General features: G+C 40.5%; 1 protein-coding gene and 1 long non-coding RNA gene across 2 annotated transcripts in view; one reads left to right on the top strand and one right to left on the bottom strand.

Annotated features, from left to right (window-relative positions):
* The window catches only part of LOC145457134 (uncharacterized), a 36,050-nt gene extending 34,687 nt beyond the window's left edge, over positions 1–1,363 (top strand). Inside the window, exon 2 of the long non-coding RNA XR_013920789.1 lies at positions 484–1,363. This is a non-coding gene — a long non-coding RNA (uncharacterized LOC145457134). The remainder of the gene's footprint in view (positions 1–483) is intronic.
* Positions 1,279–16,220, bottom strand: LOC145457129 (uncharacterized). The gene is made up of 7 exons (XM_080335301.1): positions 15,253–16,220; positions 14,852–14,964; positions 14,609–14,782; positions 11,359–11,546; positions 8,025–8,190; positions 6,161–6,362; positions 1,279–2,538 (listed from the first exon to the last, which is right to left on the bottom strand). The coding sequence occupies exons 2-7, from the start codon at positions 14,903–14,905 to the stop codon at positions 1,883–1,885; spliced, it is 1,440 nt and encodes a 479-aa protein (XP_080191427.1). The 5' UTR covers positions 14,906–14,964; positions 15,253–16,220; the 3' UTR covers positions 1,279–1,882.
* Positions 16,221–25,737: the final 9,517 nt, after the last annotated feature.

The following is a 25,737-nucleotide window of genomic DNA, read 5'->3' as shown; positions in this document are numbered from 1 at the left end:
GGTCGGCATTCTCTGCTGTGGCCCACGAGAAGTAGTTGAGTACGCGCGGAAAATTAGTGGGATTCGTTGTATTATTTATTCTGCCGCGCGTGCCAGCTGTAAGGTATGTGTAGCAGCTTACTCGTACAATTTTCATACAATGCTTTCCAGGAGGTCCGAAGATCCATACATATTATCGGGAAAGTACATGAGAGAGAGAGAGAGAGAGTCTTTATTTTCATCGAACCAAAATACATAACAAACGGCAGTGAATGTGGTACAGAAGATATGCGTGCACAGTATTCGGTATTAGATAGGAATGATCGATAAGACCGTGAAGGTCATCTAGTCTGATCACACCAGCATCAAACAGGTACACTTGACTCAGAACAGTCTGGCTGTAAAGAAATGTTTAGTTAGGAAAGGAAAATATTAAAAAAATTAAACAATGGTAGCAAATGATCAATGAAGCAATGTCTGGGCGAGGTAGGGCAACAGTGTTAGTGTAACGACAAGAGGTGATCAAGTAGGGCTTTTTTGAATCTATTATAAGGCAATTCACGGATATGTGATGGTAATGCATTCCAGATGATAGGTCCCGAGTAGTCGATAGATCTCTTAGTTAGGTTGCTATTGGGTTGGGGTAAGTAGACGTTTCCTTTAGACGAAGATCTCGTGTAATCTCGTGGTATAGGAGTCTACATGTAACTTACGTTATCGTGGGCCCCGCATGTAAATGAATATTAAATTGATAGGATCACGTGATCGCACGGGCAATTCTAGTAATGATCTACTTTGGAGGAAACAGGAAAGCTGTTCTTTAATGAGCGTCACCCTTTGAAATGAAAAAGTAAGAAAATTCTCCATGACACGAGATGTATTGAAACCTGTCACGCGGGCATTGAAGTGATTCGGTTGATATGCGGTACTTTCTCACGTCAGATTTATTTAATAGAAATATAGTTCAGAATTATTTTCGTTTGCATCACTGACGTGCTTTGACGATGGAGATGCGATGCAACCTTTAGGTAAGGTTATCCAGTCTGCAACGCCATTGTTTTTCTCCTCCATGCTCTCCCAGAATGATGAAAGCCGCGGATACCAGTGTTACGGCTATGGATTTACGGTTATGTCTGGCCTGACCCTACCGATCAAGAAGCCAGACGCTCCACCATTACGCTATCTCGTCGATATTGTCGGTTCCATTGGTCCGCTACAGCAAGTGTCCCTTTACCGATCATTGTTTTCGCGAAAACTATTCACCACCCTGACCTACTTTGCGCAGAAGGCACGAATGGGTATCATTAACCAAGTTTATTACGAATCAAAAGCGAATAAGAGAAGAACAGTCGTTGAATAAAAATGATGCGAAATATTATGAAAATATTGTGCAGTGACTAGGAAAGAAAACGCTTACAGTGACAAAATACCTGTTTAAGTCAAAGAGTTTTTGCTCGTCGCTGCAACTTAAATCGTCAGGAAAATACGATGCGCTTATAGGAACCAAAAGAGGCTGTTGCAAGATGCATTTTAGCTATAAATGGAGTAATTACATTCATTCTAATGCCAAGTGGATGAAATACATGCAGTGCTGCCGTGTAAATTATCGAATTGGTGCAAGCACCCCAAAACCTCAGGGTAGACTACATAAAATATCGAGACATACAGTCCATAAAACGATAAACCTGCGATATGTCTGAGATTACCGGTACTTATTTCTTAGTTCCATAGCTATTTGGAGGGGGGTCGATTTCGGATCTACAGACGTTGACAACAGCCTATGGGTCCCCAGCACCACCCACTATCCGTGCCGTTTAGCTGTGACACGTCCATCATCCAGGATCACCGTTGACAGTTTTGATCGAAGATGTAAGCGGTAAAAACAGTGCTAAAAATCAAAGCTCTAAAAAGTGTTACTCGAAAGAGATGGCGCATGACCTTTCGAGTTAGGATTATAGATCGTTGGTTTTTCGGCCCGCGGCAGACAGCAACGCAGACTTTTGTTGGGCGGCATTCGCTCTCTTGTATCTCTACGGCGGTTACCGCCGAAACACACCATACGGCTTATTGAGGTTCTCATCTCGGAAAATCTCCAGAAGTAAACCCACGGATTTATAAGAGAGTTTAGAAGAGAGAACACGAGCAAGTATTTCGTCGGCTTCATGTACGTTTTGTCCGTTTCCGTGAACGAAAGGGTGGACACGATGCCGAGAGGCACGGTGGTCACCACAAACAACAACAGGATTATGATCATGGTGTGCAGAAGCCGTAAGTCGCGGGCTTGGTGTTTCTGACGCAATCCTGGATTTGTCTTAGAAACCTGCTTGCCATTAGCGCGGCTGTTCTTCTTCGCTCGGTTTAGCGAAGATTGGTTAGATTGATCAGCGCCGTTTGATCTTTTGATGTCGAACGACCTGGAATTACGATTGCTGCTTCTCCACGCGTTGCCAACGACGGGGCCGTTTCTGTCTACGGCTGAGTCACTTTGATCGGGAGTCAGAAACGGCGAAGACCTGCCGCTGTCGTCTTTGGAATAGTTGAAGGCGCCGTCTTCAGTCACTGAAACAGATGAGTAATTTAAGGCCTCCGTCGAAACGCAGTCCTGTTTTCGGCTGTGCCGTGAACTGCTGAGAAATTTACGACGGAACTGGACGCGCGATTGCAGCGGATTCTGCTCTTAAATGCCAAGATAATAATGATAGTGAGCAAGCCACGAATATATAATGAACGCAATGGCTGTAAAACCTGAGGAGTTCAATGTATAGTCAATAGTCAGCGTTTATACTGAAGTATGAGTAACTCAATTACAACTGCAAGTAGCAATTTCAAAACTATTTCAAGAAGAAGTAGAAAATGGAGATCTGAGAAGTACGCAAGTAAGTAGTTCCAGAAAATAGACTTCGTCGATAGGTCGCATACTTTTAGCACCTAATCGGATGTATGGCCAGTTTCGAAATTGCAGATTGCATCTTCGCGACTAACGCAATATGACGAATGGCACTATACAAACAGGTGCGATTTTCGAAAATATATTCAGTTACCGTCATACGGGGTTGTTTCGCCCAATTGTCACTTACAAAAGTGATCGGACAAATCCCAAAGCCACTTTCTACTTTACAAAGTCCAAAGGCTAAAAACATAGTAACTTGAGTAAGCAGTAAATGTAAGTAAAACCTACTTGAGTACTCGGGAAAAGTAGAAGTACTTCCCTACAGACCAATTCCGTGGAAACACTACATTTTTGGGTGCTACAGTCTCGGGGTTATTTACGTGGCGTCATTGATAGAACGTGATCTGTGATGTCACATAACAACAGAATTACGAACTACTCGAATTGGAAACTGCGTCGTAACTAGGACTGTGTAGAATCGAGTACCCGATAGAGATGTACAGGATCAGGATTTTGTATTCTAACCGGACAGAAATTAGGCAATTTTTTCTTAAACAGGTTCGGATTCGGATTTACATTTTGCCCAACTGCCGCATCCGGATCAAGACAGCATTCCAAATTTATAATGCACGACAGTGACTTTATGTTTGCTTACTTCGATGTTTTGTATGAACTCGCGATCAGCTGACTTTAGCATTGCACCGCATTTTCGAAAAATCCCTAATAGCAAACTTCTACGCATTGACGAAGAGTAATTAGATGAACATCGACGACAGGGTCAAATAGATGCTCAACCTTGTGCATAGGATATTTTGGCTCCGAATTTTAACATTTGAGACGGAAACAGGATCCGGATTGGATCAGGATTCCGCTTTATCGAACAGGATCGGATCCGGATCCCGAAAATCATTATCCGCACATCTCTAATACCCGAGTGATTAGATTTCGAATCGCGTGTTACTCATCGAGTCGAATCGAGTTTACGAGTATCAATATTTTTGACATCATAACAATTACACATGAAGAGTTAAGTTATTCTATGTATCTTTCATACGACGACTATGTCAGTAACGCCGGTTCTACCCTACATGAAAATAGTTTAATATTTTAGACCAGTGGTTCTTAACCTTGCCTCCAGCGATTTTGAAGGGGGCGGAAACGCTCAGGGGGCGCTGGGCTCAGGGGGGCGATATGGGGGGGGGGGGGGGCGCTGAAGAAAACTGGCTTCGCAGCAGGACATATCCTTATTGAGTATTCAGAGCATATTAACATTCCACAAAACATATTAAATCTAAAAAATTTTGGTCGCGCTACGCGGCGACGTTTGCTACATATGTTTTCATAAATGTAGTGGGTTATTATAATTCATATGAAATGGATTGCGCGTACCTGCAGATCGCCAATTTTCCGTTAATACACTACCGTCACGCTTGCTAGGGTTATTTCCAACAAAATGTTTCGAACTATAAGGTATTATATCCTGCAGCGCACAGCGTGTGGATATCGAAGGAGACACTGTATATCACTTTTGAGAGTGAGAGCCCCTTGTACATAAATTATGCCTTGAAGATTTGTGCACAAAAGGAATAACTAAATATGCTTGTATTTGAAAGCTACAAAATTAAATTTTCAGAATATTTCTTCATCGTATAATAAAGGATGATACTATCGAGTGTTGTGGTCCACAACCTCACATTAACGTTAAAAAATAGGAGTTGATTTGTTTGGAATGCATTCATGGTATAATTATTAACTGGGTACAGTACTAGATTGAATGTGAGCAGATATATGCATCCCATTCTCAGTTAACTGACTTAGTCACACCAAGCACTAAAACAAAATTCAATACCATTAATTTCCCCGTATTGCCAATCGCAGATGTGAATTCGAGATGCGTACATCTGGCTCGAATCAAAGGGTATGAGACCGCATCCGATTGTGGTTATAACAACCTATAGATTTGACCCTGAATATACCACGTACAAATATTATATGGTTTATTATTGTCGAGTTGTCCTCGAGCGCGATTAAATCGCGAAATATTTCCAATACTAAAGTCCCGAAAAGACCGACTGGATTTGACCTCTTACCAGAACTGCTGCAACCCAAACCCACAATCGAGAGGGGCTGAGCTCGAAGAGTGCCCTAAATTATTTCGGTGAATGAACCTAAATTACACATGTTTTGACGACTCCCCCACAAAAAATTAGCATAATTATAGAAAATAGAAATAGGCGTTTCGGCGTCGGCCATTACCACGCCACGCTGGACGAATACAAATGAAGTTCCTGCCAATAAGGGACTCCGAGAAGTGTGCCAAAAAGATTGTCAGCGAGAAAACCTTAGCCGAAGAGGATTGCCCTTATGTTGACGGTAAACTTCGATGTATATAAGTCTAATTGTCCATAGGTGCTTAAATCGCACGTGTCTTCACAATCTGCACCCCATAGGACAAATAACATCCATCAGAGAAAAATTATTTGCCAGTGAAGAAACACCAATTTTGAATCATGTGCTTATTTTAGTTTAATACGTTTATGCGTTTCAATATCTTTTAACTATATAACGGACAAGAGGTAACAAAATAACAACATGTAATGAAGTAATTGTACCAGCGGGCACGCCCGAATATGTTTAATTATTAATTACGTGGCGTTCATTTTCCAAGACAACAGCTCACTCAGCGCTACTGGTAAATCTGATTGCGTGGGCTGAGAGGACAAGACATATATATGCAATACCACCTATTCATTAATGCATTATAGAAAATTTTGGCACCTAGATCAACCAGGCCACACCAACTTTGCTGGCTATCGAACTCACGCGACGGGGTTCTTGGGGGCGAAGCCCGCAGAAGTTTGGTTTATCACGCAATGGGTGCCCAAGACAATCGTTTTTTGGGGGACTGACGAAGTGCTGTTACGTAGGGCTACCATATTTTGAAATCGGGAAAGGAGGACACTTTTTCAAAATTTTCAGGCTTATAATACGTGAGTAAAATCCGGAAAAAATGGTAAATTTACCACAAAATTGCGGTTGGTTAACGAATTTGTCGTTAACTTCAACATAACATACTTGAAATTTCGCTCAATAATCTGAGCATATCGACACCGGGCACACTGAACATGACTACGAATGCATAACTCTGAAATGATTGTGTACTGTTTACTATTTTTATTCTTCTGAATATACAAGTGTAAAGCGCATTATATTGGCGATATTGTGTCATGACACAGGTTTGGTTCCGTACTTTCGTCCGAGTTTTACGCATCCAAAGCAAGCGATACTCACCGGCCCGTCGCAGCGTTTCGATGTAGCAGGCACTGCTCAGGAAGCTCTTAATCGGTTTTGACTGCTGCCGGCTTCTGTTACTCTTCGATGTTCGTTTCACGAAAAGATAGATTCTCGCGTAGAATACGGAAGACACGACTGGTAAAATCAGCAGCACCAATCCCAGCATTAACATGCTGCCTTTCGTGAACGCCGGATTTACCTGAACATCGTGGGATTAGAATGGTTACAAGTGTGATGCAAGCAGTACATCCTTATGTAGTGGCGGGTGGCGCTGACAATAGGTGCAAAACGAATTAATGACAGGCTTGGGTCCGGCAAAAGTTGAATCCAGAATCCTTTCCTAAGTGTTGGACTTCATCAGGGCTCCTCATCGCAGTCGGATCCGCATGAATTGAGTTTGGCATAAGGCAAATTCAGTTTGGGTCTCGTGGAGAACCATGCAGGAAATTGTGCTAAAACGATACCTCCACAGACCACAGACAGACCTTTGTTTTGCAGTGGAATGCTTCATTAATACGCCTTTTTAGGCCTCTTATATTCTACATTTTTACAGATCACAGGGCCTCTAATCTACCAAAAGTTTATCCGCAAACCATGGAATTAATTGGCAACGATACGATGTTCGGCCAATTGAATACAGTCCGAAACCAACCATGAAAATATAGCTGCCTTAGCCTGCGGCCGTGACGACATAGGCTAATAAGTTGGCATATTCTATGCTCCCTTTGTTGTAGTCGTGATACGACGTTGGTCCTGCGTATGTGCTATGGGTAATACAAGAGATTTAACGCACTGAACTAACTCACCACAATAAAGAAAAGTGGGAGATTGAATAAATTATTTCACAGCAACTAACATGCTTTGAAGATGAACACTAGATGAATGGATTGGAATAGACAACAAGGCTTTGTGAGTCCAGGAACCTTTTGAGTCAGAAGTGTATAGCAGCGCGACCACGTATTTTTGCATTATATTATTTGGGCACTATGCAACTTCAATACAACAGTTTCACACTGCCTTGGTCTTTTGGTTCATCTATCCAGAAAAGCCTGAACTGACTCTGCACTTTTTGCCTTCTTGAATGTCTTCTGTCGGTGTCACATAAATATTACTACCAGGGAGTAGAATAAAAACGCAACATTGCCATTGGACGGATACAAAGGTTGCATCTTCGACATGTGCTGCCATACGGATTATTTACGTGAAAGAATTTCTTATTAAACATCAAATTTTGCTTTAAATGTGCTGGATAAGCATTTTTTTTATTTACTCAGCCTTGTTTTGTAATCGGCCTACCGGCCGTATGCTGGGCATCCCTGACACTAGCCTGGACGGGGTGTAGTGTGTGAGTGTAGGTCAGAAATCACAGTACAGTATTTTGGCCTGGTGGAAAATGATAACCAATGTGAAAGACAGACCACGAATTCTAAAACAACAACAACAAGTGTATAGCTATACACAACCTACATTTGCTGGCAGCCTGGACGAATGGTATAGACTAGCATAAGGGCATGAGTACCGATTGAGATAAATGGAGTTCCCATTCACAACAGTAATGTATGTGTGCGTCCTGCATTCATGCTGCAGAGATCAATAACCCTCTTAACACCGATATCACAACATATGTTGTATGGTACATCAGGGTCTAGTTCTAGCCGGATGTATCAATGGAGTTGTTTATAGCAGAATGTCATCGGTATATAGTGGGCTTTCAGCGTCATGTATAGTCAAGACGTAATCTGTGGCCAGGACCTGTACTCCTATTCGAGTGGATCACTCGAGGTAAACTCTGTTAATTCGACTCAAACCAGTACTTGATGAATTATATGAACCCCATACTTGTCGACTATACTATACTAACCTCAGAACAGTAGTCACTCGGGGCGCACTCCATGTAGATAACTTTTGTATTGTTAGCGCGTGTATAGCAACTGCAAGTGTCAACACAATTCCAGAATGTGAGAACCGGCGTGACGTAGATGATGGCCGGTAGTATCCAAGTCAACGAAATTCCGATCAGCACCAACCTGGAAAAGTAGGCATGTCATGTAATGTAATCCAAGGCCATATTTATTTTCGCCTAATGCCGGCATGGTGGAGTCAACAATTCCCAAAGGGGAAATTTTGTGACTATTAAAGTCATCTGCTTTATCATATGGAAAGCATGAATGCGCATGTCAGTTGACTCCGTGTTGCACCACTCCCCTGCATGTCAAGTCATCGTTAGTAATGACTATACTACTAAATTGAGTCATCTCCGAATAATTGGTACCAAAGAGACTATACCATCCTGGCCAAATTGCGAAGTTAACTGTTGGTGCAGCAATACGCTACGTTGTTACGTCATATATTCAAATTCATAGCTGCGAACTGCATGCTGTTCATTCGTTACAAATCGCAGTCATAAGATGTCCTAATTTAATTATTATGCAAGGTGTTATGCGACAATTAATAGGATCGCGCGTAATCGTGACAAAGGTGAAAGTGTAACATTGTTCACACGCAATCAAACCGTTCACACACACTGGCACTTGGTACTTGGTTGAGTACGTAACTGTCTTACCAAGAGATATTACGAAATCAATTGGCTATTCAATTTGTTTAAGAAAAAGTGTTCCCGCCCTCAAAGTATATAGCGGTCTCTACACTCTTGTCAGCTAAAGTGCTAAAACGCACCCAGCACACTTGTGAAACCAACAGCAACGGATATACTGCATAATATAAAGTATATACAATACCGGGTTGCCATCGACATGGATAAATATCTGAGGTCAGCAAAAATCTAAAGTCGTTTTATCTCGAAATTGGTAAACTAATGAGCAAAAAAGGTCAGCACTTTCGTCCAGGCTTTCGTGACGGCTTCCGTAGCGAAATTAAGGTCAAACAAGGATATTAAAACTAAAATAAGGACAGATGATAGAATTAAGGACGGTATAGCAACTAGCAAGCCTATATCTAGTATTGTTTTGGAATCTGGCGTCTCGACCGACCGTAAAGCTATAGTATTACAATCTCAGCGCAATGCTCATTTCCGAAATACACTCCCATTCAATCAATTTACCCGAAAGGTTGTTGAAGTTCAAACGCGAACGTGTTGTTTATTATGTGACTACATTACACGCTTTGGGAATGAAAATGCCGTTAGAATTCCATCTGCCGCCAGTGATTTCGAGGGGAGTCGAATCCCCACAGTATTCAATTTTGCATCACCCTCTCCCGCTACATAATAATCAATTAATCATTTCCCAGATAACGCGGAATTGACGTCGCCAGAATAGACTAACGGAGCCTGTCGCCTTTTCGGAAATTAAGCGCGATCAGCGTGAAGCGGCGAGAATCTGAGAAAACAGCCACCGCCAATTTACTAAACGCGCGATTGCCCGCCAAATAAACTCATCCCACGAGACTCGCTTACGGGGAGTAATCTCATTTTACCAGTTTAAGCAGGGAATTTCAAATAGTGGAAACTCGTAAGTTTCGCGTCTCGTATAACACCGATTGGTTACAGCGTTTCGCCATTAGTGACATCTGGCTTTCAACGTTCGCAATGCGTCAAATAATTCTATTGTGATCGAGCCGATATCTTCAAAGATCGGTGTGCTTTACGACGCCGTTTGCTAGATTAATTTCGATTGGATTTTTCCGGCTTTTACGCCATTTCTCGAACCAAGCGGGAGTATGGTAAATTTTCAGACGGAGGTCTCCCAATTATAGGACTGTGTAACCTAAAACATTCCAAAATGGGTAGTAGATAAGGCACGGAAAGACCGGTGCACTCAGGTGCTACTCGGAAGCGGTTTGGTTCAAATTATAATCGCGGTGCTCTCGACGAGGAAGTCGTCGATGATATGTAATTTCGTGGTTGTTTTCCGTGGAGCCTAATTGTGACTTGGATGCGTAGGATAACCAGTAAGATATTCCATACAGTATCATAAATGCCAGCAACGACATAATACCACTTTAAGGTGATGATCTGATGGAGCCACAGGCATTATGATCTCATAATCTTCATAACCTGCAGGAGCTGCAGTTACAAACAATCGCTAACGGACTGATTCAACAATCAAGTCGTTGGCTGACAAATATTCCCTATCCATGTTATATATGATGTCATACCATTACACAACGCAAGGATTCAAACTATTCATGAGTTCAAATCCAAGACGTGAATCACGAGGGCGAAGGTGACTATGGCGTGAGCTGCAGTCCATTGAAAAGTCAGACTACGGTCACGGTGACGTAGGCAGACTTGTACTAACTACTGGATTTTCAAAATGCACAACAACTAGAACTTGAACTACTCAAAAACCATAAGTTCGATAACCGTCAAATATCTAGACTGGTAGTTTGTACCAGTCTGGACGGGATGTAATACTGCACTGTTGTGATTAGTTTCAGATACGCACAGTAATGAAATCTCTCATTGCACTGGTATGTCTCACAATTACTCAAATTACAAAGGAAATATTGTGGAAAAGGATATATATTTTGATCATTGAATAGGTTATTACCGCATATGTTTATACGCAGCAAACCCGGTATCAATGCAGTTGATCACAATGACTGGCCAGTTGATTCACACACATATCACTGGGCGCATGCAAAGCCACCAGAATTTCTGGTTACAATGATATGTGTCTCATGTGTGTATTTCCATTATGATCGCCCATCAAACATGGTGTACATGTCATGTGGGCAAGGTTTTACTCATGCAATAGATCGCATGGAGGCAAATATTCTTTTCGGAATTTGTCTACGGTTATCACTCAGTCATGCTTTCATTGTATCACCGTTTCTGTTCGAACTCATAACGGCAACAAACACTGATCAATTACACATCCTTCTCAGCGAGCCTCTCACATTTCCGATGCACGTTATGACAATTTGATGAGGTCGAGAATAGCGAAATATTTTGTTTCCGATGAATTTCAATATATTTACACGTTTCATTAGAGCCGCGCAGAGGTTATGGCCCATCAACAATGGCGCTTTCGTCAGCGTTAAGGTACCAAGAGTTTATTCGAGGGACTTTGATTCATAAATACGACAGCATTGGCGAGAAATGGGATTCCAAAAGGCAATTCGACATTTGTTAATTTGGTTGGCAAATATTTTCAGTTCTACCAGGATATAAACAACACATATCAAGCTGAAGGTTGCTTGTTACGTCACGACACAGTTTTATGATTCCTTACTTTCGTCTTTGCCCGTTTTTCCATATATTGAATCCTAGAAATGTAGGGCTTCCTCCAGTACCCATTCGCACGTGTGTATAGCGATCCAGTGCAATGACAACTTGACTCATAAGCGACGTCCACACAGTTAGAATCCAAGCGCTCTTCTGGGCCAGTTCTGCGAATGGCGGCCGGGACTGGAGCAATAGCTGTGTGATATGACAATAAAGTGTGAAAACTAAATCATGTGGCCAACATTGCATGCATAATTGTCTGACTATTATAAAGTGGTTTGGCTTTAGTGATCATAGTATGAGCCTCTGAAAGGTTCAGGTTTGTGTGAACGCGAACCTTTTTCAAAGGTTCTGCGTGAATGCGAACGTGAACCTCATGACGTCACTGACGTCATATTGCTAATTCCAACCCTACATTTCAGTGAAGTGATGACCTAGCGACGACTCGTGCCACATAATGGGGCTATGCTAAAGTACATATTGACGTTTTAAAGGTCGCCAAATGTATCAACTGGGGCAATCAAATGATATAATAATCCCATAAAATCAATATCTTCCGTCGCTTTGCCAACAATTTCGACGACGATACTTGACACGGAATAAAAGCTTACGCCTAAACGGTCTAGGCCAGACCGGACAACGTATTCGGCGTCTGAGTATAGCAAGGTTGATATTGAGCAGAGTGTAAAACCGGTTTACATACTTGCTGCCGATAATATCACATTAACAAGTTATGCAGCAGTAGCCAACACCCCAATCGCACGGATTTGGTTTTTATGATACAACAAGCATATGAAATCAAGATTGACTTCGTACGCCTGTTAGATTTTTTACATCAGACAACGATATCAATTTAGTTGATTGGCGGATTTAAGCATCATTCGCTTACTGATTACCTACATGTAGTGTATTTTGCTCTTGATGTTTTGTGATTGCGGGTCAAGCTCGCAGCAGAGAGTCACTAAATATTGAGAAACGGAAAGCTGGATATTTCGAGCAAACTTTTGTAACAAAGCAAGTAAAATTTTTGAGATTGTCAAGGTGCATGCTCGTTTAGTGTTGATTTTTCATGCTGCCGGAGCCATGCATAGAGTGGCCCGCGGTTGAAATTCAATAAATTACAACCTAAGATGTTATAATGAAGTGAAAATTGTAATATATGAAAAAGGTTCACAGTGCAGAACCTACCAAGGTTCGTTTGTGAAAGTGAACCTCTAAATTTCGGAGGTTCACTTACAGAACGTGAACGTGAACCTCACGTTCACACCATCCCTAGCAATCATCATAATCAGATGCATGTGTGTATCCTACGCTGTGAGTAGAAGCTGAATGTTTCAGTACCCGCAGCGGCACGTTTAGATACGAAATTCGACATTAACACCTATACCAGCTTGTATAAATGAGCCAAATACACACTGCTGGAAGACACAAAAGGGTTGAACACGTATGCAAGACACACCTCACGCACTGCGTCATTGAAAATAGATTTTAACAGTGTGCAATTGCGCATCACATTATATTATACCCAAGTATCAGTAGAAGTAGTTCAATGAACAAGTACTAATGACACCCGTTAACCAAATGCTGCCCAAGACATATGTCATTTTTTCTTCAAGTACAATAAATAGGAAGAGCGCTAGAGTAAGTAGCTCCCAGTCTGCGAAAAATTCCGAAATTAAACAAACAATATCCATATTAGCAAATAAAGTTGCATAACGGGAACGCCGTTCGTAAAAGTGTAATGTCGAATGTTGAAATGCATTTCAAACTCAATTGCATCTAATTCATTAACGGAGGTAGATGTGGTGTGGAGACAGCCTGGACTCGAATACTCAGTATAAAAATAGGTAGGTCAGTAATATTACATGCCAGGTCTGTTATCAACCAATATGATTGAATTTAGAAGTCGAGCAACACAGGCATCATTGCGATTATATGTTTTGCAACATATTGTCTTATCGGGATAACATCGTAAATTTGATGAGGCCTGGCAACGCGCAATGTCTGGACAATGCAAAATCGATGATGTCGACTTCCCAAATGACGATTACTAATTCCTGTATCCCATTAAACGGCGGTTACCCTCAACAGCCTTTCGGGATCCAAACAACACCGACGAGAGACCGGCAGAAAATTCATGAAAGCGCTTTTGCCGACGCGCGGACCGCGCGACATATGGCCCGTGTCGGAATCTGTGAAGCATCGAAGACGCGACACCTGATACACGATCTACAAATGAGACAAATATAATCCAGGGTATCTTCCGCGCAGAAACTGTATAGTGTATATTCTCAGTGACTCATTTGAATTATTTAGACGAGGTAAATATATATATATAATATACAGTATACACGCGCCGTTTGGATTTTGGAGGGCTGTGCGGCCTGTCGCACTCCTCGCAATCCTACATAAATAGGATTTAGATTTAAAGTTTGGAAACACTAACAGGTTTAAAACACTGCGACACGACAGCGTATGAAATATAAAAAAATTGCGCGTTATTGATGTGCTGCATCATACCGGTGCCGGTCGATATGCAAATGCGTGTGATTCAGTTTGGTATCGTGCACAGTGTGCACACGGAGTGGGAAATTGTTTTGCAACGAATTTTTATGCTGTTACTCAAACGAATATTTCAGTTGCGGGATGATGATTATTTTGTTAACGCCTCGGACAAAACAGACTGCACTTTCATAACAAATGCGCCCATAACAACGTGCAGACGACATTTTCACATGTATCATTATGCCATTCGCATTTACGAATTATTCACAGTCCGGGTACCAAATATATGAAGCAATCAAGATACGAAGCATGGCTTTAGGGTTGCGAGTTTATGGGTCTTTTGAGATGGTCTAAATACGCATGGGTTTCAAGTTGGGTTGATGAATCACTTTGCGCTGTCTTGCATTTATCACATTAGCACAGTTTCGATGGGATTGGTGTCTGGCGTGTGAAAATGTTTAGAATTCAATGAATCTATCGATAGAACATCATATAGCAAAGGTCTATTGAGTACGCTCAGCTAATGCGTCACTGGGGATCAATTCATCAAATCTAAGGATGTGAGAACGGTCTTTACCTTCATTCGCAAGGCCTTCAATTCTAATTAAGTGACACGATACTTTGTACGCCTCGCTTTGTTTACGGTGCGGGAGTCACTATTGCATGTTCCAAGTATGTAATGTCCATTGCCACGTGAAATGAGAACGAACAAACGGAATGGGCCAAAGACCAAAACCCTGTTAAATACATACCCTCTGCAGTCCAAAATTCCACAGTAAGAGCAGCCCTGCCAACATGTCAGCCACAGCCAGGTTGCATATGCAATAGAATCTTGCTTTCTGTAATTTCCGCCCGCCTCTCCTGATTGCTATCACTACGATGAGATTGGTGATGAAAATCGCGAGACCAAAGCTCATCGCCAAGCCCTATCAATGAACGCACCCAACAATATTCATAAATGAAACACCCTCTTGCATAGCACATTAATATCCTACCTCAAACATGCCGTTCGAGGCATCCTGTCTGCAGGTCGTGTTTATGTGGTCCATAACGTACTTCAAATCGTGCTAGAAATTCCTCTTGTTACAAGACACAGGGGTGATTGTAACTGTAAATTGTAAAGGGATTTTGCGATAACATTGCAACCGCACTGCATTAAATGCGGAAAATATAGAGCGAACGAGTATAACGTTGAAATGGACTATCCCCCTATCTCGTAATTGATATCATCCGTTCCTCAGTTCCTGAGTAAATATAACAGCTTCCCTCGTTACAAATAAGCGCATGATTGGCAGTTGATAGAAAACTGCATCCTATCGCAAATACTCATTGCAACTATGATGAACATGCGCAATAAAAGCGCAAACTGCATTAAGAAATAACTATTGTAACTTACGATTCAATGGTTCGATGTCGAGCCTGGACAAATTCCGTGCCTCTATACGTATCCTCGTAACGTATATTACCTATCAGTCTGTTTTTCGAAACACAAAACACAGCGCTGATGAAGAAGTTATATACCTGTACTTTGTACAAGTGTAAACTCGAAGCTATAGAGACAGAACTTTTTAAGAAGCACGTGGTGCAGAGGAAGTTTCTCAGTCAGTCGGTCGTGTTAGTGCGACCGCAACGAATGACAATGCGATATTGCAACGTCGTACTTTATTCATGGCCTAAATAACACCACGTGAGCCTTTGCGATCTACCCTAGAAATTACCACTCTTCTAGTGTAAGCTCACGAGACTGGCTGCATCAAGTAAAGACTATGGAGTCGCACTTAACTTCATATTCATGATTCACGACTTCGAAATCGCTGCAGTCAATACCTGACCGATATTGATCACGCGGAACGCAGCATAAATTATGAAGCTTATAGCCAAATTGTTTGCATCGACACGAGTCATCCCCACGCGCATTTGTTCTGCGCTACGCCGCGTTTCGATTCAATCTCATATACAGGCCATGCTGTTACATGTAACACCCACTTTATACATCCGCGGCTGCCGACACTGTGACGAGACGAACACACCGCTCAACGACATATTTTCCCTGAGAAACAGCTGGCGTACGGTTCCCCGTAATTTTGATTTAGGGAATCAGATTCGGAAAACTTCATCCTTGCTTGCTCTTTCTTCGACACAGTTTAAGAAACTGTAGTAACAAAACTTTGAACGCGGGTCTTTAGGAATGAAGTCGAGTGCTCTGATAACCACTGCTGTCGTTCGTTATCTGATATCATTTACCCCGAAAGTTGAAATCTAATCACTCCACTGTCAACTGATACAGGGTGACTGGTGGTCTGCTCCACAATATCATGTCTCATGACTCGTCTGTAAAATGTCTAATGTACATCGTATATCGCTAGCGACTTCCACGTCTATATACCTTTAAATCGAAAATAAATTGCCCGGCACGCAAAAAAATAAGCCTTATTACTCGTACGAAATAAAGGTGAATAATATTCCCGGCACTCCTGTGCTAGCGGATTGAGGAAATCGAATATACGACATCAACATCTACATTCTACAATCTACATTTATCGTGATTAATGAGGTCTGTAGAGAAACGCTGAGTGGTCATAATTTTAGTATAGAGCGTTGAGAGACGACCACGCCGAGAGTGGCTATAATATAATATACTGAAATGTAATTTGCTTGCGCGTCGAACTGTTGATAAATATGGTGCCAACAAACCGTTCGTGAAACGAGGATATAGTATGCCTCTGTCTAATGATATACTTCTGCGAAATTGGGTTATGTCACATCGACATATCGCATAGAGTGCGAAGGCCTCGTTGTGAAAGAAATGACTCCAAAAATTTAGATCACCGCAGTATTTAGAACGCAATATAGACTGTGATGATACATCGAACCATACACGAAAACTGTCACTTCAATAGCTCGAGATGACTGCACCAATCTACGCTGGACGGTGGTATATACCGAACTTCCTACCTACAATGACATTGCATTTTGATATTTATACAGTGGTGAAGGGAGTACTTCTACTTTTCCGAAGTACTCAAGCAGGTTTGCCTCTTGCACTAGTTGCTCAAGCAGTTAGAATTTTAGACTGCTTCTGCTTCACAGTTTTCCTTTCTTACGCAAAACTAAGCCTATAGCAATGCTAGCATACTTACTTTTTTACTTACTTGAAAATTGCTACTCATTTACTTGTACTTGAGTAAAAATAACTCTTGAATTCCACTTCAACCTTAGAACCAACGGTGACTACTTTTAACACCTCTGATAACACTGGGCAACAATTTTGAACGAAAAATTCACTGACTTTGATTTTGCACTTGATTTAGGCTAATTTTGGTGTGCCGATTCCAAAAATGCCGCTGGTTTTCTTCTATCACGTCAAGTTTTTGCACTACGTCATATGCCCGAAATATACAAATCTTCACAAATTTAGTCATATTACTTTTCCATACCATATAGAAATCCACACTGTTATCATATAATAACTGATTTAGCCAAGGGCTCAATTGAATTATTAAGAAAAAAGGCACTGTTATCGATCTAGGTAGATGCTTTCGCCCATTCTTGGTTAGAGGATGCAATCATCCGATGATATTTCAGACATATCTTTGGTGTAAACTATGCAGGATAGGGCAAGAAAAATAAACATTACATTTACTATCAGCCATAGGTCTAATGTCGCATTCAGCTTATCTAGTGTAACTTGAAACTCCTATAAGCTCGATAATTTGGATCAAAATGGAGATCTTAGGGATAGCAGGCCTAATGATGAAGATTTTGAAATCGAACATGATTCAAAACGTATAGAACGTATCAACACAGGCTAGATTATCTTACATAGATAGCGTAATGGTGAAGCGTCCGGCTTCTTGATCGGTAGGTCGTGGGTTCGATCCCCGGCCGGGTCAGACCGAAGACCTGCTTAGTAACACTGGTATCTACGACTTCTCCGCTTGGCGTTGATCCTTTACTGGGATAGCATGGAGGGGTGGTGCAATACTTAGAAAGCCTTACTATGCTATATCTGCACCTCCCTTGTCTAGCGGCATATGCACATCATGCATTCACGGTATGCATATGCGCAGATCGTGTGTATGTATATCATGAGTCAGTGTATATGCCGCAAAAACATCAAGGACAAAAATAAACAGGCTTTTAGACTTGGAATAGAAATATTCGGAACTTTTAGCATCCTTGCGAATGGAGAAAAGATTACTTGGCAAGAAAGAGAAGATATCTCACTTTCGATCTTGAGAAAAGGCGTTTCATCCAGGGTTGTAATGACTCGAGTCATGACTCGACTCGAGTTTGACTCGAGTCACGATTTTCTGACGACTCGACTTGACTCGAGTCATTTTCTCAAAATATGGAAATGACTCGACTCGAATCGAGTAAATCTGTGCATTGAATCGACTTGGACTCGAGTCATTGCACAGACTCGAACCATGTCATGTGACTCGAGACACAAACGGCAAAGACTGATATTTTATCGTAATTTCGAAGAATAGTAAAGTAACCACCCTATTGGGATTTCGTCTATTGGTATTAGTACTTGGAAATGCGATCAGAAACTGCTAAAACTGAGGAAAATTACTCTATTATAAATACGAACCATGCAATATCACCAAACAGAGTTTAACAAGATTTTAGCTGGAAACTGAGCAGTCAACACATTGACTTGGACTTGGACTCGAGTCATATTACCATGACTCGGAATCGACCCTCTGATCGATGACTTGGACTCGGACTTGACTCGGTGGTGAGTTGAAAATGATTCGACTTGACTCGAGTCAAAACTATAAAAGTGAAATTGACTTGTGACTCGGAGTCTTGTGACGTGGTTACAACCCTGGTTTCATCACAGGGCTACTTTCTGGCAGCTTTGAAATATTGTGTTTCTTATAGACCAGCCAAGAAGGATGCACATTACACATGTAACTCTAATGCACATGTGCCACTTCCATATGTTTATGTCCGACAAAATACACTAAAAAAGCTAAAATACCGAAATAATTTTCCGAAAAACTTTGGCATAGTCAGCGATGGGCAAGGAGAACATGTCCCACAATATCTGATGATTTTTGAGGTAAGATACCAGAGTAGATTTGAGCTTACATATCCTAGCTTAGTATTGCTCAGAGGCGGTCAAAGTAGTCAATAAAGCTACTCGAGTAGAAGTAGAAGTAGCGACGAAAAAATATACTCAAGTACGAGTAGAAGTAATTCTTCAATAAGCCACTTAAAACTACTTGAAGTAGAAGTAGAATTGACTGACTTTGAATCTACTCAAGTAAATGAGTAGTTTTGAAAACAGTCTTAATTCGTTCGCATGGACTGTCAAAAGCTGCAAGTTGAGCTATGCGGAAGGTACAGAGAGCTTGATTCGTATTGATGCATCCCAGGAGGTATCAATTTTCGACAGAATAAGCATTCTTTCGCATCGTGGGATGCAAATTATAATATTGATATGAAAATGCGATACTAACCCTTCATTTACTAGAAGACCCTGTTTTATACAATATCACGGCATGGCGCCCTACCCCTTATTATAAGGCCACAAGTTTAGGCACAGAGCAATACGTAGAGGTTGTATCGGATACGGTTTCATCACTTTACGCGAGTAGTATACGTTAATAACAAATATTTTGGATCGTTAAAATTTTATTTAGTGTAGCTTTATTTTTGGGAAATAGAGGCATTACTACACTTGCTTTCATGCTTCAACAATTCAACATGTATGTTCTGCAGACAAAAGAACTGAAAGTAATTAGAACTCATGGTATGATACTCGCAATTGAAAGTTAAATACAGATATCACTTCTAAAAAGCGGAAATATATTTCATGTCTTTTTTCCATAAAGCTCCAAAGGTGATCTGCTAAAACCGGTGTAACGTTAAAACAAAGATGGATTTTCCAGATTAGCAAGACACGTAATTGGCTGCTAGATTACGATATGATAGCTAATTGCAAGATTGCGAAACGGTAGTTTCAAACGTTATGGTGAGCCATATTTACTGTGATGAAATATTTGATATGGGCGACAATGCGGTGTGACCGGAACCAAGCAATCCGGTAGCTAAATTATATTCACTGATACTTTCGTGAAAACATATCTATCTCTCCATAAGTACTATGCGCGAAGCGAAACAAAATGTTTGGGCTTTACTTGACTTTTATGAATATTAAATGTTGGTACTCCGTGAAAACAGCCCCGAAATTCCTCATGCTATCTTTCGTATTGGAGGATTAAGCTACTTCTACTTGACAAACTGAAAATAGCGAAAAGTAAGTAAGTAGATCACAAAATATTACGAAGTAGAAGTAGAGAAAATCAGATCTACTTGATTAAGTACAAGAAGTAGAGGAAAGCTACTTGAGTACTTCCAAAAAGTAGAAGTACTTCGTTACTGACCACCTCTGCAGTATTGCTCCAGATCAAACGATACAGCCCCCAGAATTATGAGTTATTACAGTAAATTTGAATCCTGAAACTCGCACTTAATTTGTCCTGCAGAAGCAATATCAGTTCAAATCAACCAAATAAAGCAGTGCAAATGTTTATTTCAAGTACTTTCAAGTGCTTGTGGTTTTTGAAACGTTTTTAAACAATAAAAGCAAAATATTAAAAGTAGTGGGTTATGAGACAATGTAGTGGGTGCCTAATAGGGATGGTGTGAGCCCCTGAAAGGTTCAGGTTCGTGTGAACGCGAACCTTTTTGAAAGGTTCTGTCTGAACGCGATCGTGAACCTAATGACGTCACGTGACGTCATATTGCTGATTCCAACCCTACATTTCAGTGAAGTAATAGCTTATTTTAATGGCCACGTAATGCCTTAATGCTGAAGTACATATTGACGTTTTAAACGTCGCCAAATGTGTCAACTGGGGCAATCAAATGATATAATAATCCCATAAAATCAATATATTTCGTCGCTTTGCCAACAATTTCAACGAGGACTTGCAAGGAAGTATAAGTTTACGCTTTAACTGTCTAGGCCAGATCGGACAATATATATGGCATATGAGTATTGCTATTGCTTGATATTGAGCTCAGTGTAAAAGGAGTTTCTATACTTGCTACCGATATTACCCCCCAAAAAAAGTTATACAGCAGTAGCCATCACACCCATCGCACCGATTTTTTTTATCATACAATAAACATATGGAATCAGGATTGACCCCATAGGCCGGGTAGATTTTTTTAAATGAGATAGCGACATCAATTTCACTGATTGATTGAATAAGCATCCTTCGCTGACTACATGTAGTGTATTTCGCTCTTGATGTTGTGTGGGTCAAACTCACAGCAGAGAGTCGCTAAATATTCACAAACGGATAGCTGGATATTTCCAGCAAACTTTAGTTACAGCAACTTTTTGTCTAAAAACTGATAAATAGAAGTGGAAGTCAGGGATAGCCCTGGTGGAAGTATTCTAAAAATAACTGCTAAAATATGTAGTTTAAGTGGGCCAAACCTACTTGAGTATTCTGAGAAAGGAGAAGTAAATCGTTACTTACCTCCTCTATGTAGTAGGCCAAGCACCACATCAACGAAAAAAACATTATTTATTGCATTAATCCGACGCAATCGAAATGAAACAGTAGCCAACTGAACAGTTGGACGAGAAACAGTAGCAAAATGTATTTTTATCGTGCAAAATGGAGAACTTTTTGGATAACGTGACTGTATGTAGATTGGAACGAATCAATTCAGTAGTGCGGAAGCTGTAACTACGCATTTTTCTGAGATATACTGAAGGCTGAAAGCGATCTCAAGCGGCGGCCACTCGACAGCTCATCATCGCCACACTGCCCACAAACCGTCAAGAAAGCATGCAAATTAGATCCACGAAATTCAATGTAACAAGCTTAACAAGCAATAATATGGATGTTCGTGATTCTTGCTACTGACTTTAGAGAAAATCTACTCTGCGAGGCCTCTCAGCTCGGGCGATAAGCGCCACTGTGTGATTCTATGTTCCCCACTGCTACCGATAACAATACTCTACGTTGATTTTGACCTTCTAATTGTTTTAATGCGGTCTAGGAAACCAGTTGAATGTTATCTCCAGTGTACACTGTACAGTCTAACGCCAATCCCACATTCACGAGCTTTCCTGTAGCAGACATTTCGTATGGCATATAATACTCGCAAATTCCCGGAACCACCGGTCGGTACTTCGGCTCTTTGAAAGGGATGATCTGCAGATGCAGGAAAAGGTTTGCAATATGACACCAACGCGTAAATAACGATCCATTCTGAGACGGAGAAGGGTATATTCACATTTTTATTTCCTTCTTTTGCATATGGAACTTGTAACGACTACAAGTTTCACGCTAGTCGATTCTAGAGTACCATTACTTATTCGGCGTTTAGAAAGAACTCTATGAATATCTGACAATGTATAATTGTATAACCTAGCCCAGCGCTTCCCAAACTACGATTCACATATCCCACGGGGTTATAGCGTAACGAATTTCAGGCATCGCAGTAAATAATATGTACTACACACCAGATTATGTTATACAAAGTATAGTAAGTTTTTTGAACTTAGAATGATTGACAAAAACACAAAGAAAGACGCTCGGTCAAGGGAGGGCGAATTTCAAAAGAACTGCAAGCTCTCTGCAGCTAGAAAATTCGAAAATTGAAGTACTTCAAAATTTAGCAATTAGATTCATCAGTAGTATGAAAGAACGGGAACGAATCTACCTCAAATATAAATCCCTGAACATCTTGAAAGTAAAGAATCTTTGCACTCTCGAGGTCGCTAAATTGATGTATAAGTATTAAGTAGGGCTGGGCACTATGATTCGAGTACTCGAATCTGAATCGAGTAATAATTTTAATGATTCGAGTCGAATAGTAGAAGACGATATTTTCGAGTACTGAAATTATGCGCTCCTCGCAAAGGAAAGTTAATTTACATGCGAGAATTATAGTTTTGATGCTATTTGAAACCTTGATTGACCGTGCCGCAGCATATGAATAGTTCAAAGCTACGAAGGTTACTGGAAATAACACATTGCTGAAGTCATGATCATCCCACAACATTGTCAACAAATGCAATGAATTCGGTATGGTCGAAAAAATACCAAAACATCTTTAATGTGACGGATGACAGGCAATATGTTTTTGTAGGGGCATAAAAGGTACATATTTGAACTTTGACAGAGTACATTCTGTTGTGAAGTCATAATGAATGATACTCGAATACTCGACTCGACTCGAAGCGTAATACGTGATTCAGAATCGAATCACCCAGGTACTCGAGTTTGCCCAGCCCTAGTATTAAGTATGATCGAACATCGAAGTGATCTCCCAAATTTGTTTAGTGAAATGTTCACGCCATCTAGTGTCGTACATACACATCGTACTCGGTCTTCGACTGCCAATAATTTATTTGTTTCTCGTGTCACAAATAGTAAGTGCCGCAGATCAATCATATATCACGGACCAAAAATATGGAATGACATTTCATTAGCCACGAAGGAAATGTATTTTTCAGCCTTTTGTCGTTAATTCAAATCTCATTTACTCATGTCATATTGAAGTTAGATTTGCATTGTAATTGCCGTTCATTGGACTTGATAATCTGCTGCCAATTTTTTTTCTCTAGAATTTAAACTGACACCTCTGTACATTTATTCATCTTCTATTTATCTTTTGTTTTCATTGTATTTCATTCTTTCGTTACTTCTTTATTATTGTTGCCTGTTACTCTGTTGTTGTTCCAACTTACCACTGTTGTACCTGTTTTTAATTTTTTCTTGGCGCGAGACTCTATTAAAACAAGATTTTGTTCTCCATCGATGCAACAGACCAGATGATCCCCAAGGTTCGTATCGCTGCAACCCGTAATTTTTTTAATGTAATTTTTACTCAATAAAAACTGTCTCTCTCTGCCTCTCTGTCTCTTTCGCTCAACAGCAAGGCTATTTCATCAAGCTGCACAGTGCACAGTGCACACTGCTCGGAAGGCAGCGGCCAAGACAATAAGCCTTGTATAATATCCCAAATACATTTTAATGTTTTAATACAAAACGCAGATGGGGTTCAAAGAGAGTTTAAAATGTATCATGTTAGACATTGTTTCGAATTATGACGCCAAATTAACATTATTATTTATAATAATTAACCGTCACTTTCTCATTACCTGGTATCAACACATTCACTGAGCAGCATTTGTTAACAATCCAATTTATTGCATTCAATTTAGAAATATAATTAATACACTGGTGAATATCGCTAAAAAAATTTAATCGACTCGTCAAAGTATTTTTTCCTTCTCATTTGGCCCGCGAAGAAAATAATTGCCAACCCCTGCTATTCTCTGCAGCCAATCGTCAGTCTCTCTCGCTCCCATGCGTCCCCGTCGTGGTCTCTGCTGCCGACTTTCATTCTAAGCCTTTCAGTAGGGCATGCTATATGGTATGGAATGGAATGGGAATTCTCCATACTCCATACCCACTCCAATCGTTCCATACCATACTTAACAATTTTCCATGCTTAGCGATATTCTTCCATACCATATTTGATACTTTTTCCGTACTTTCGCAACTTGCCCAACCTCTCAAGTGATAGTCTATTTTTGATATGTGGATGTTGATGTTCCGGCGTTTCTATTCTAATTACTTTGGATTTAATCATCCATTTAAACAGCCCTGATGTAGCCATGATACCCCCAGTTTCTTTACATCATATGTCGTCAGCAATGTATGTTACCTAATCATCGAAGACGGAACGATGTACCCACACATGGGATTATTTGGAAATCAAAACAGAATCACATAACATGTAAATCTAGTGTGGTAACACACTGCTAGCAGCAACATCATTTACAAAATTACATGAAAAGTATTGTGAAATTAGAAGATTGGTTCCCAACCTCTTTTTCTTTATTCCCCATAACCCGAAATATACTGCTGCTGTTGAACGCTCTTTCTGCATTCTTGGCAAGTTATTTTTCAAGGGCAGGCTGACCTGAGAATGTAGGAAAGTATTCTTCGTTGTACTACAACAAACTTTAATTATTTCTACCATAATACGTGATGTAACTACTGGAATTCTTCATAGGGACAGATTTCATTGAAATAAAGTTTTTTCATGTAAAATTTGTCAGTTTCTGAGTCAAAAACGTTTTTTCAGACCAAACTACTTCGTGAGGACAGCCAGTTCCAACCAGAAATGAAGATAAGTAGCGCAATTCTAACATTATGTGGGGAAAACACCTAATTTGCATACGTTCGGTCAAAATTAAGTTTGTAAGGTCAAAATATGTCAAAATTTTGATTTTTTAGGTCAAATCTTTCTCTTTTTAGGTAAAAAAAATCGCCATACTCATAATGCCTTTTCATCGCAATCCGTATATTTTCTATCAATATATCTTCTAAGATTAGTTCTAAGAAGCAGAATAAATGTAATCGTATAAGTAATCGCGATTACTTTTCCAATGTAATCGTAATCGTAATCGACTACTTCCTGATTTTACTGTAATCGTAATCGTAATCGCGTGATTCAGAAGTAATCGCAATCGCAATCGATTACATTCATGAAGTAATCACCCCTTGTCTGGTCATGGTAATGTCAGGTTCGTCTGTGTCATTCTCAGGTTAGATCGAGTTGCGGTTAAGATTGGTTAACTTTTATTTCGACGTGAGTTACAGGAAAAGTACGGCTGGCTTGAATTTGGGTTAGTATTCAAGGGTCAATTGTCCATGTCCATGGTCTGAACAGACCGGACATACCGATCAAGAAGCCGGACGCTCCAACATTACGCTATCTCGCCACTAAATCACGATATTGTCAATTGCAGCAAGTATCCTTTTACTGATAATTGTCTGGCGGAAACTATTCACCACCTGACCTTTTGCACAGAGGGCACGAATGGATA

This window comes from Botryllus schlosseri, chromosome 15, assembly GCF_051294905.1.
Source record: "Botryllus schlosseri isolate E-star chromosome 15, Bs_hap1, whole genome shotgun sequence".
NCBI lineage: Eukaryota > Metazoa > Chordata > Ascidiacea > Stolidobranchia > Styelidae > Botryllus > Botryllus schlosseri.
The sequence above is the reverse complement of the archived record's forward strand: the minus strand, read 5'-3'. Positions and strand labels throughout refer to the sequence as shown.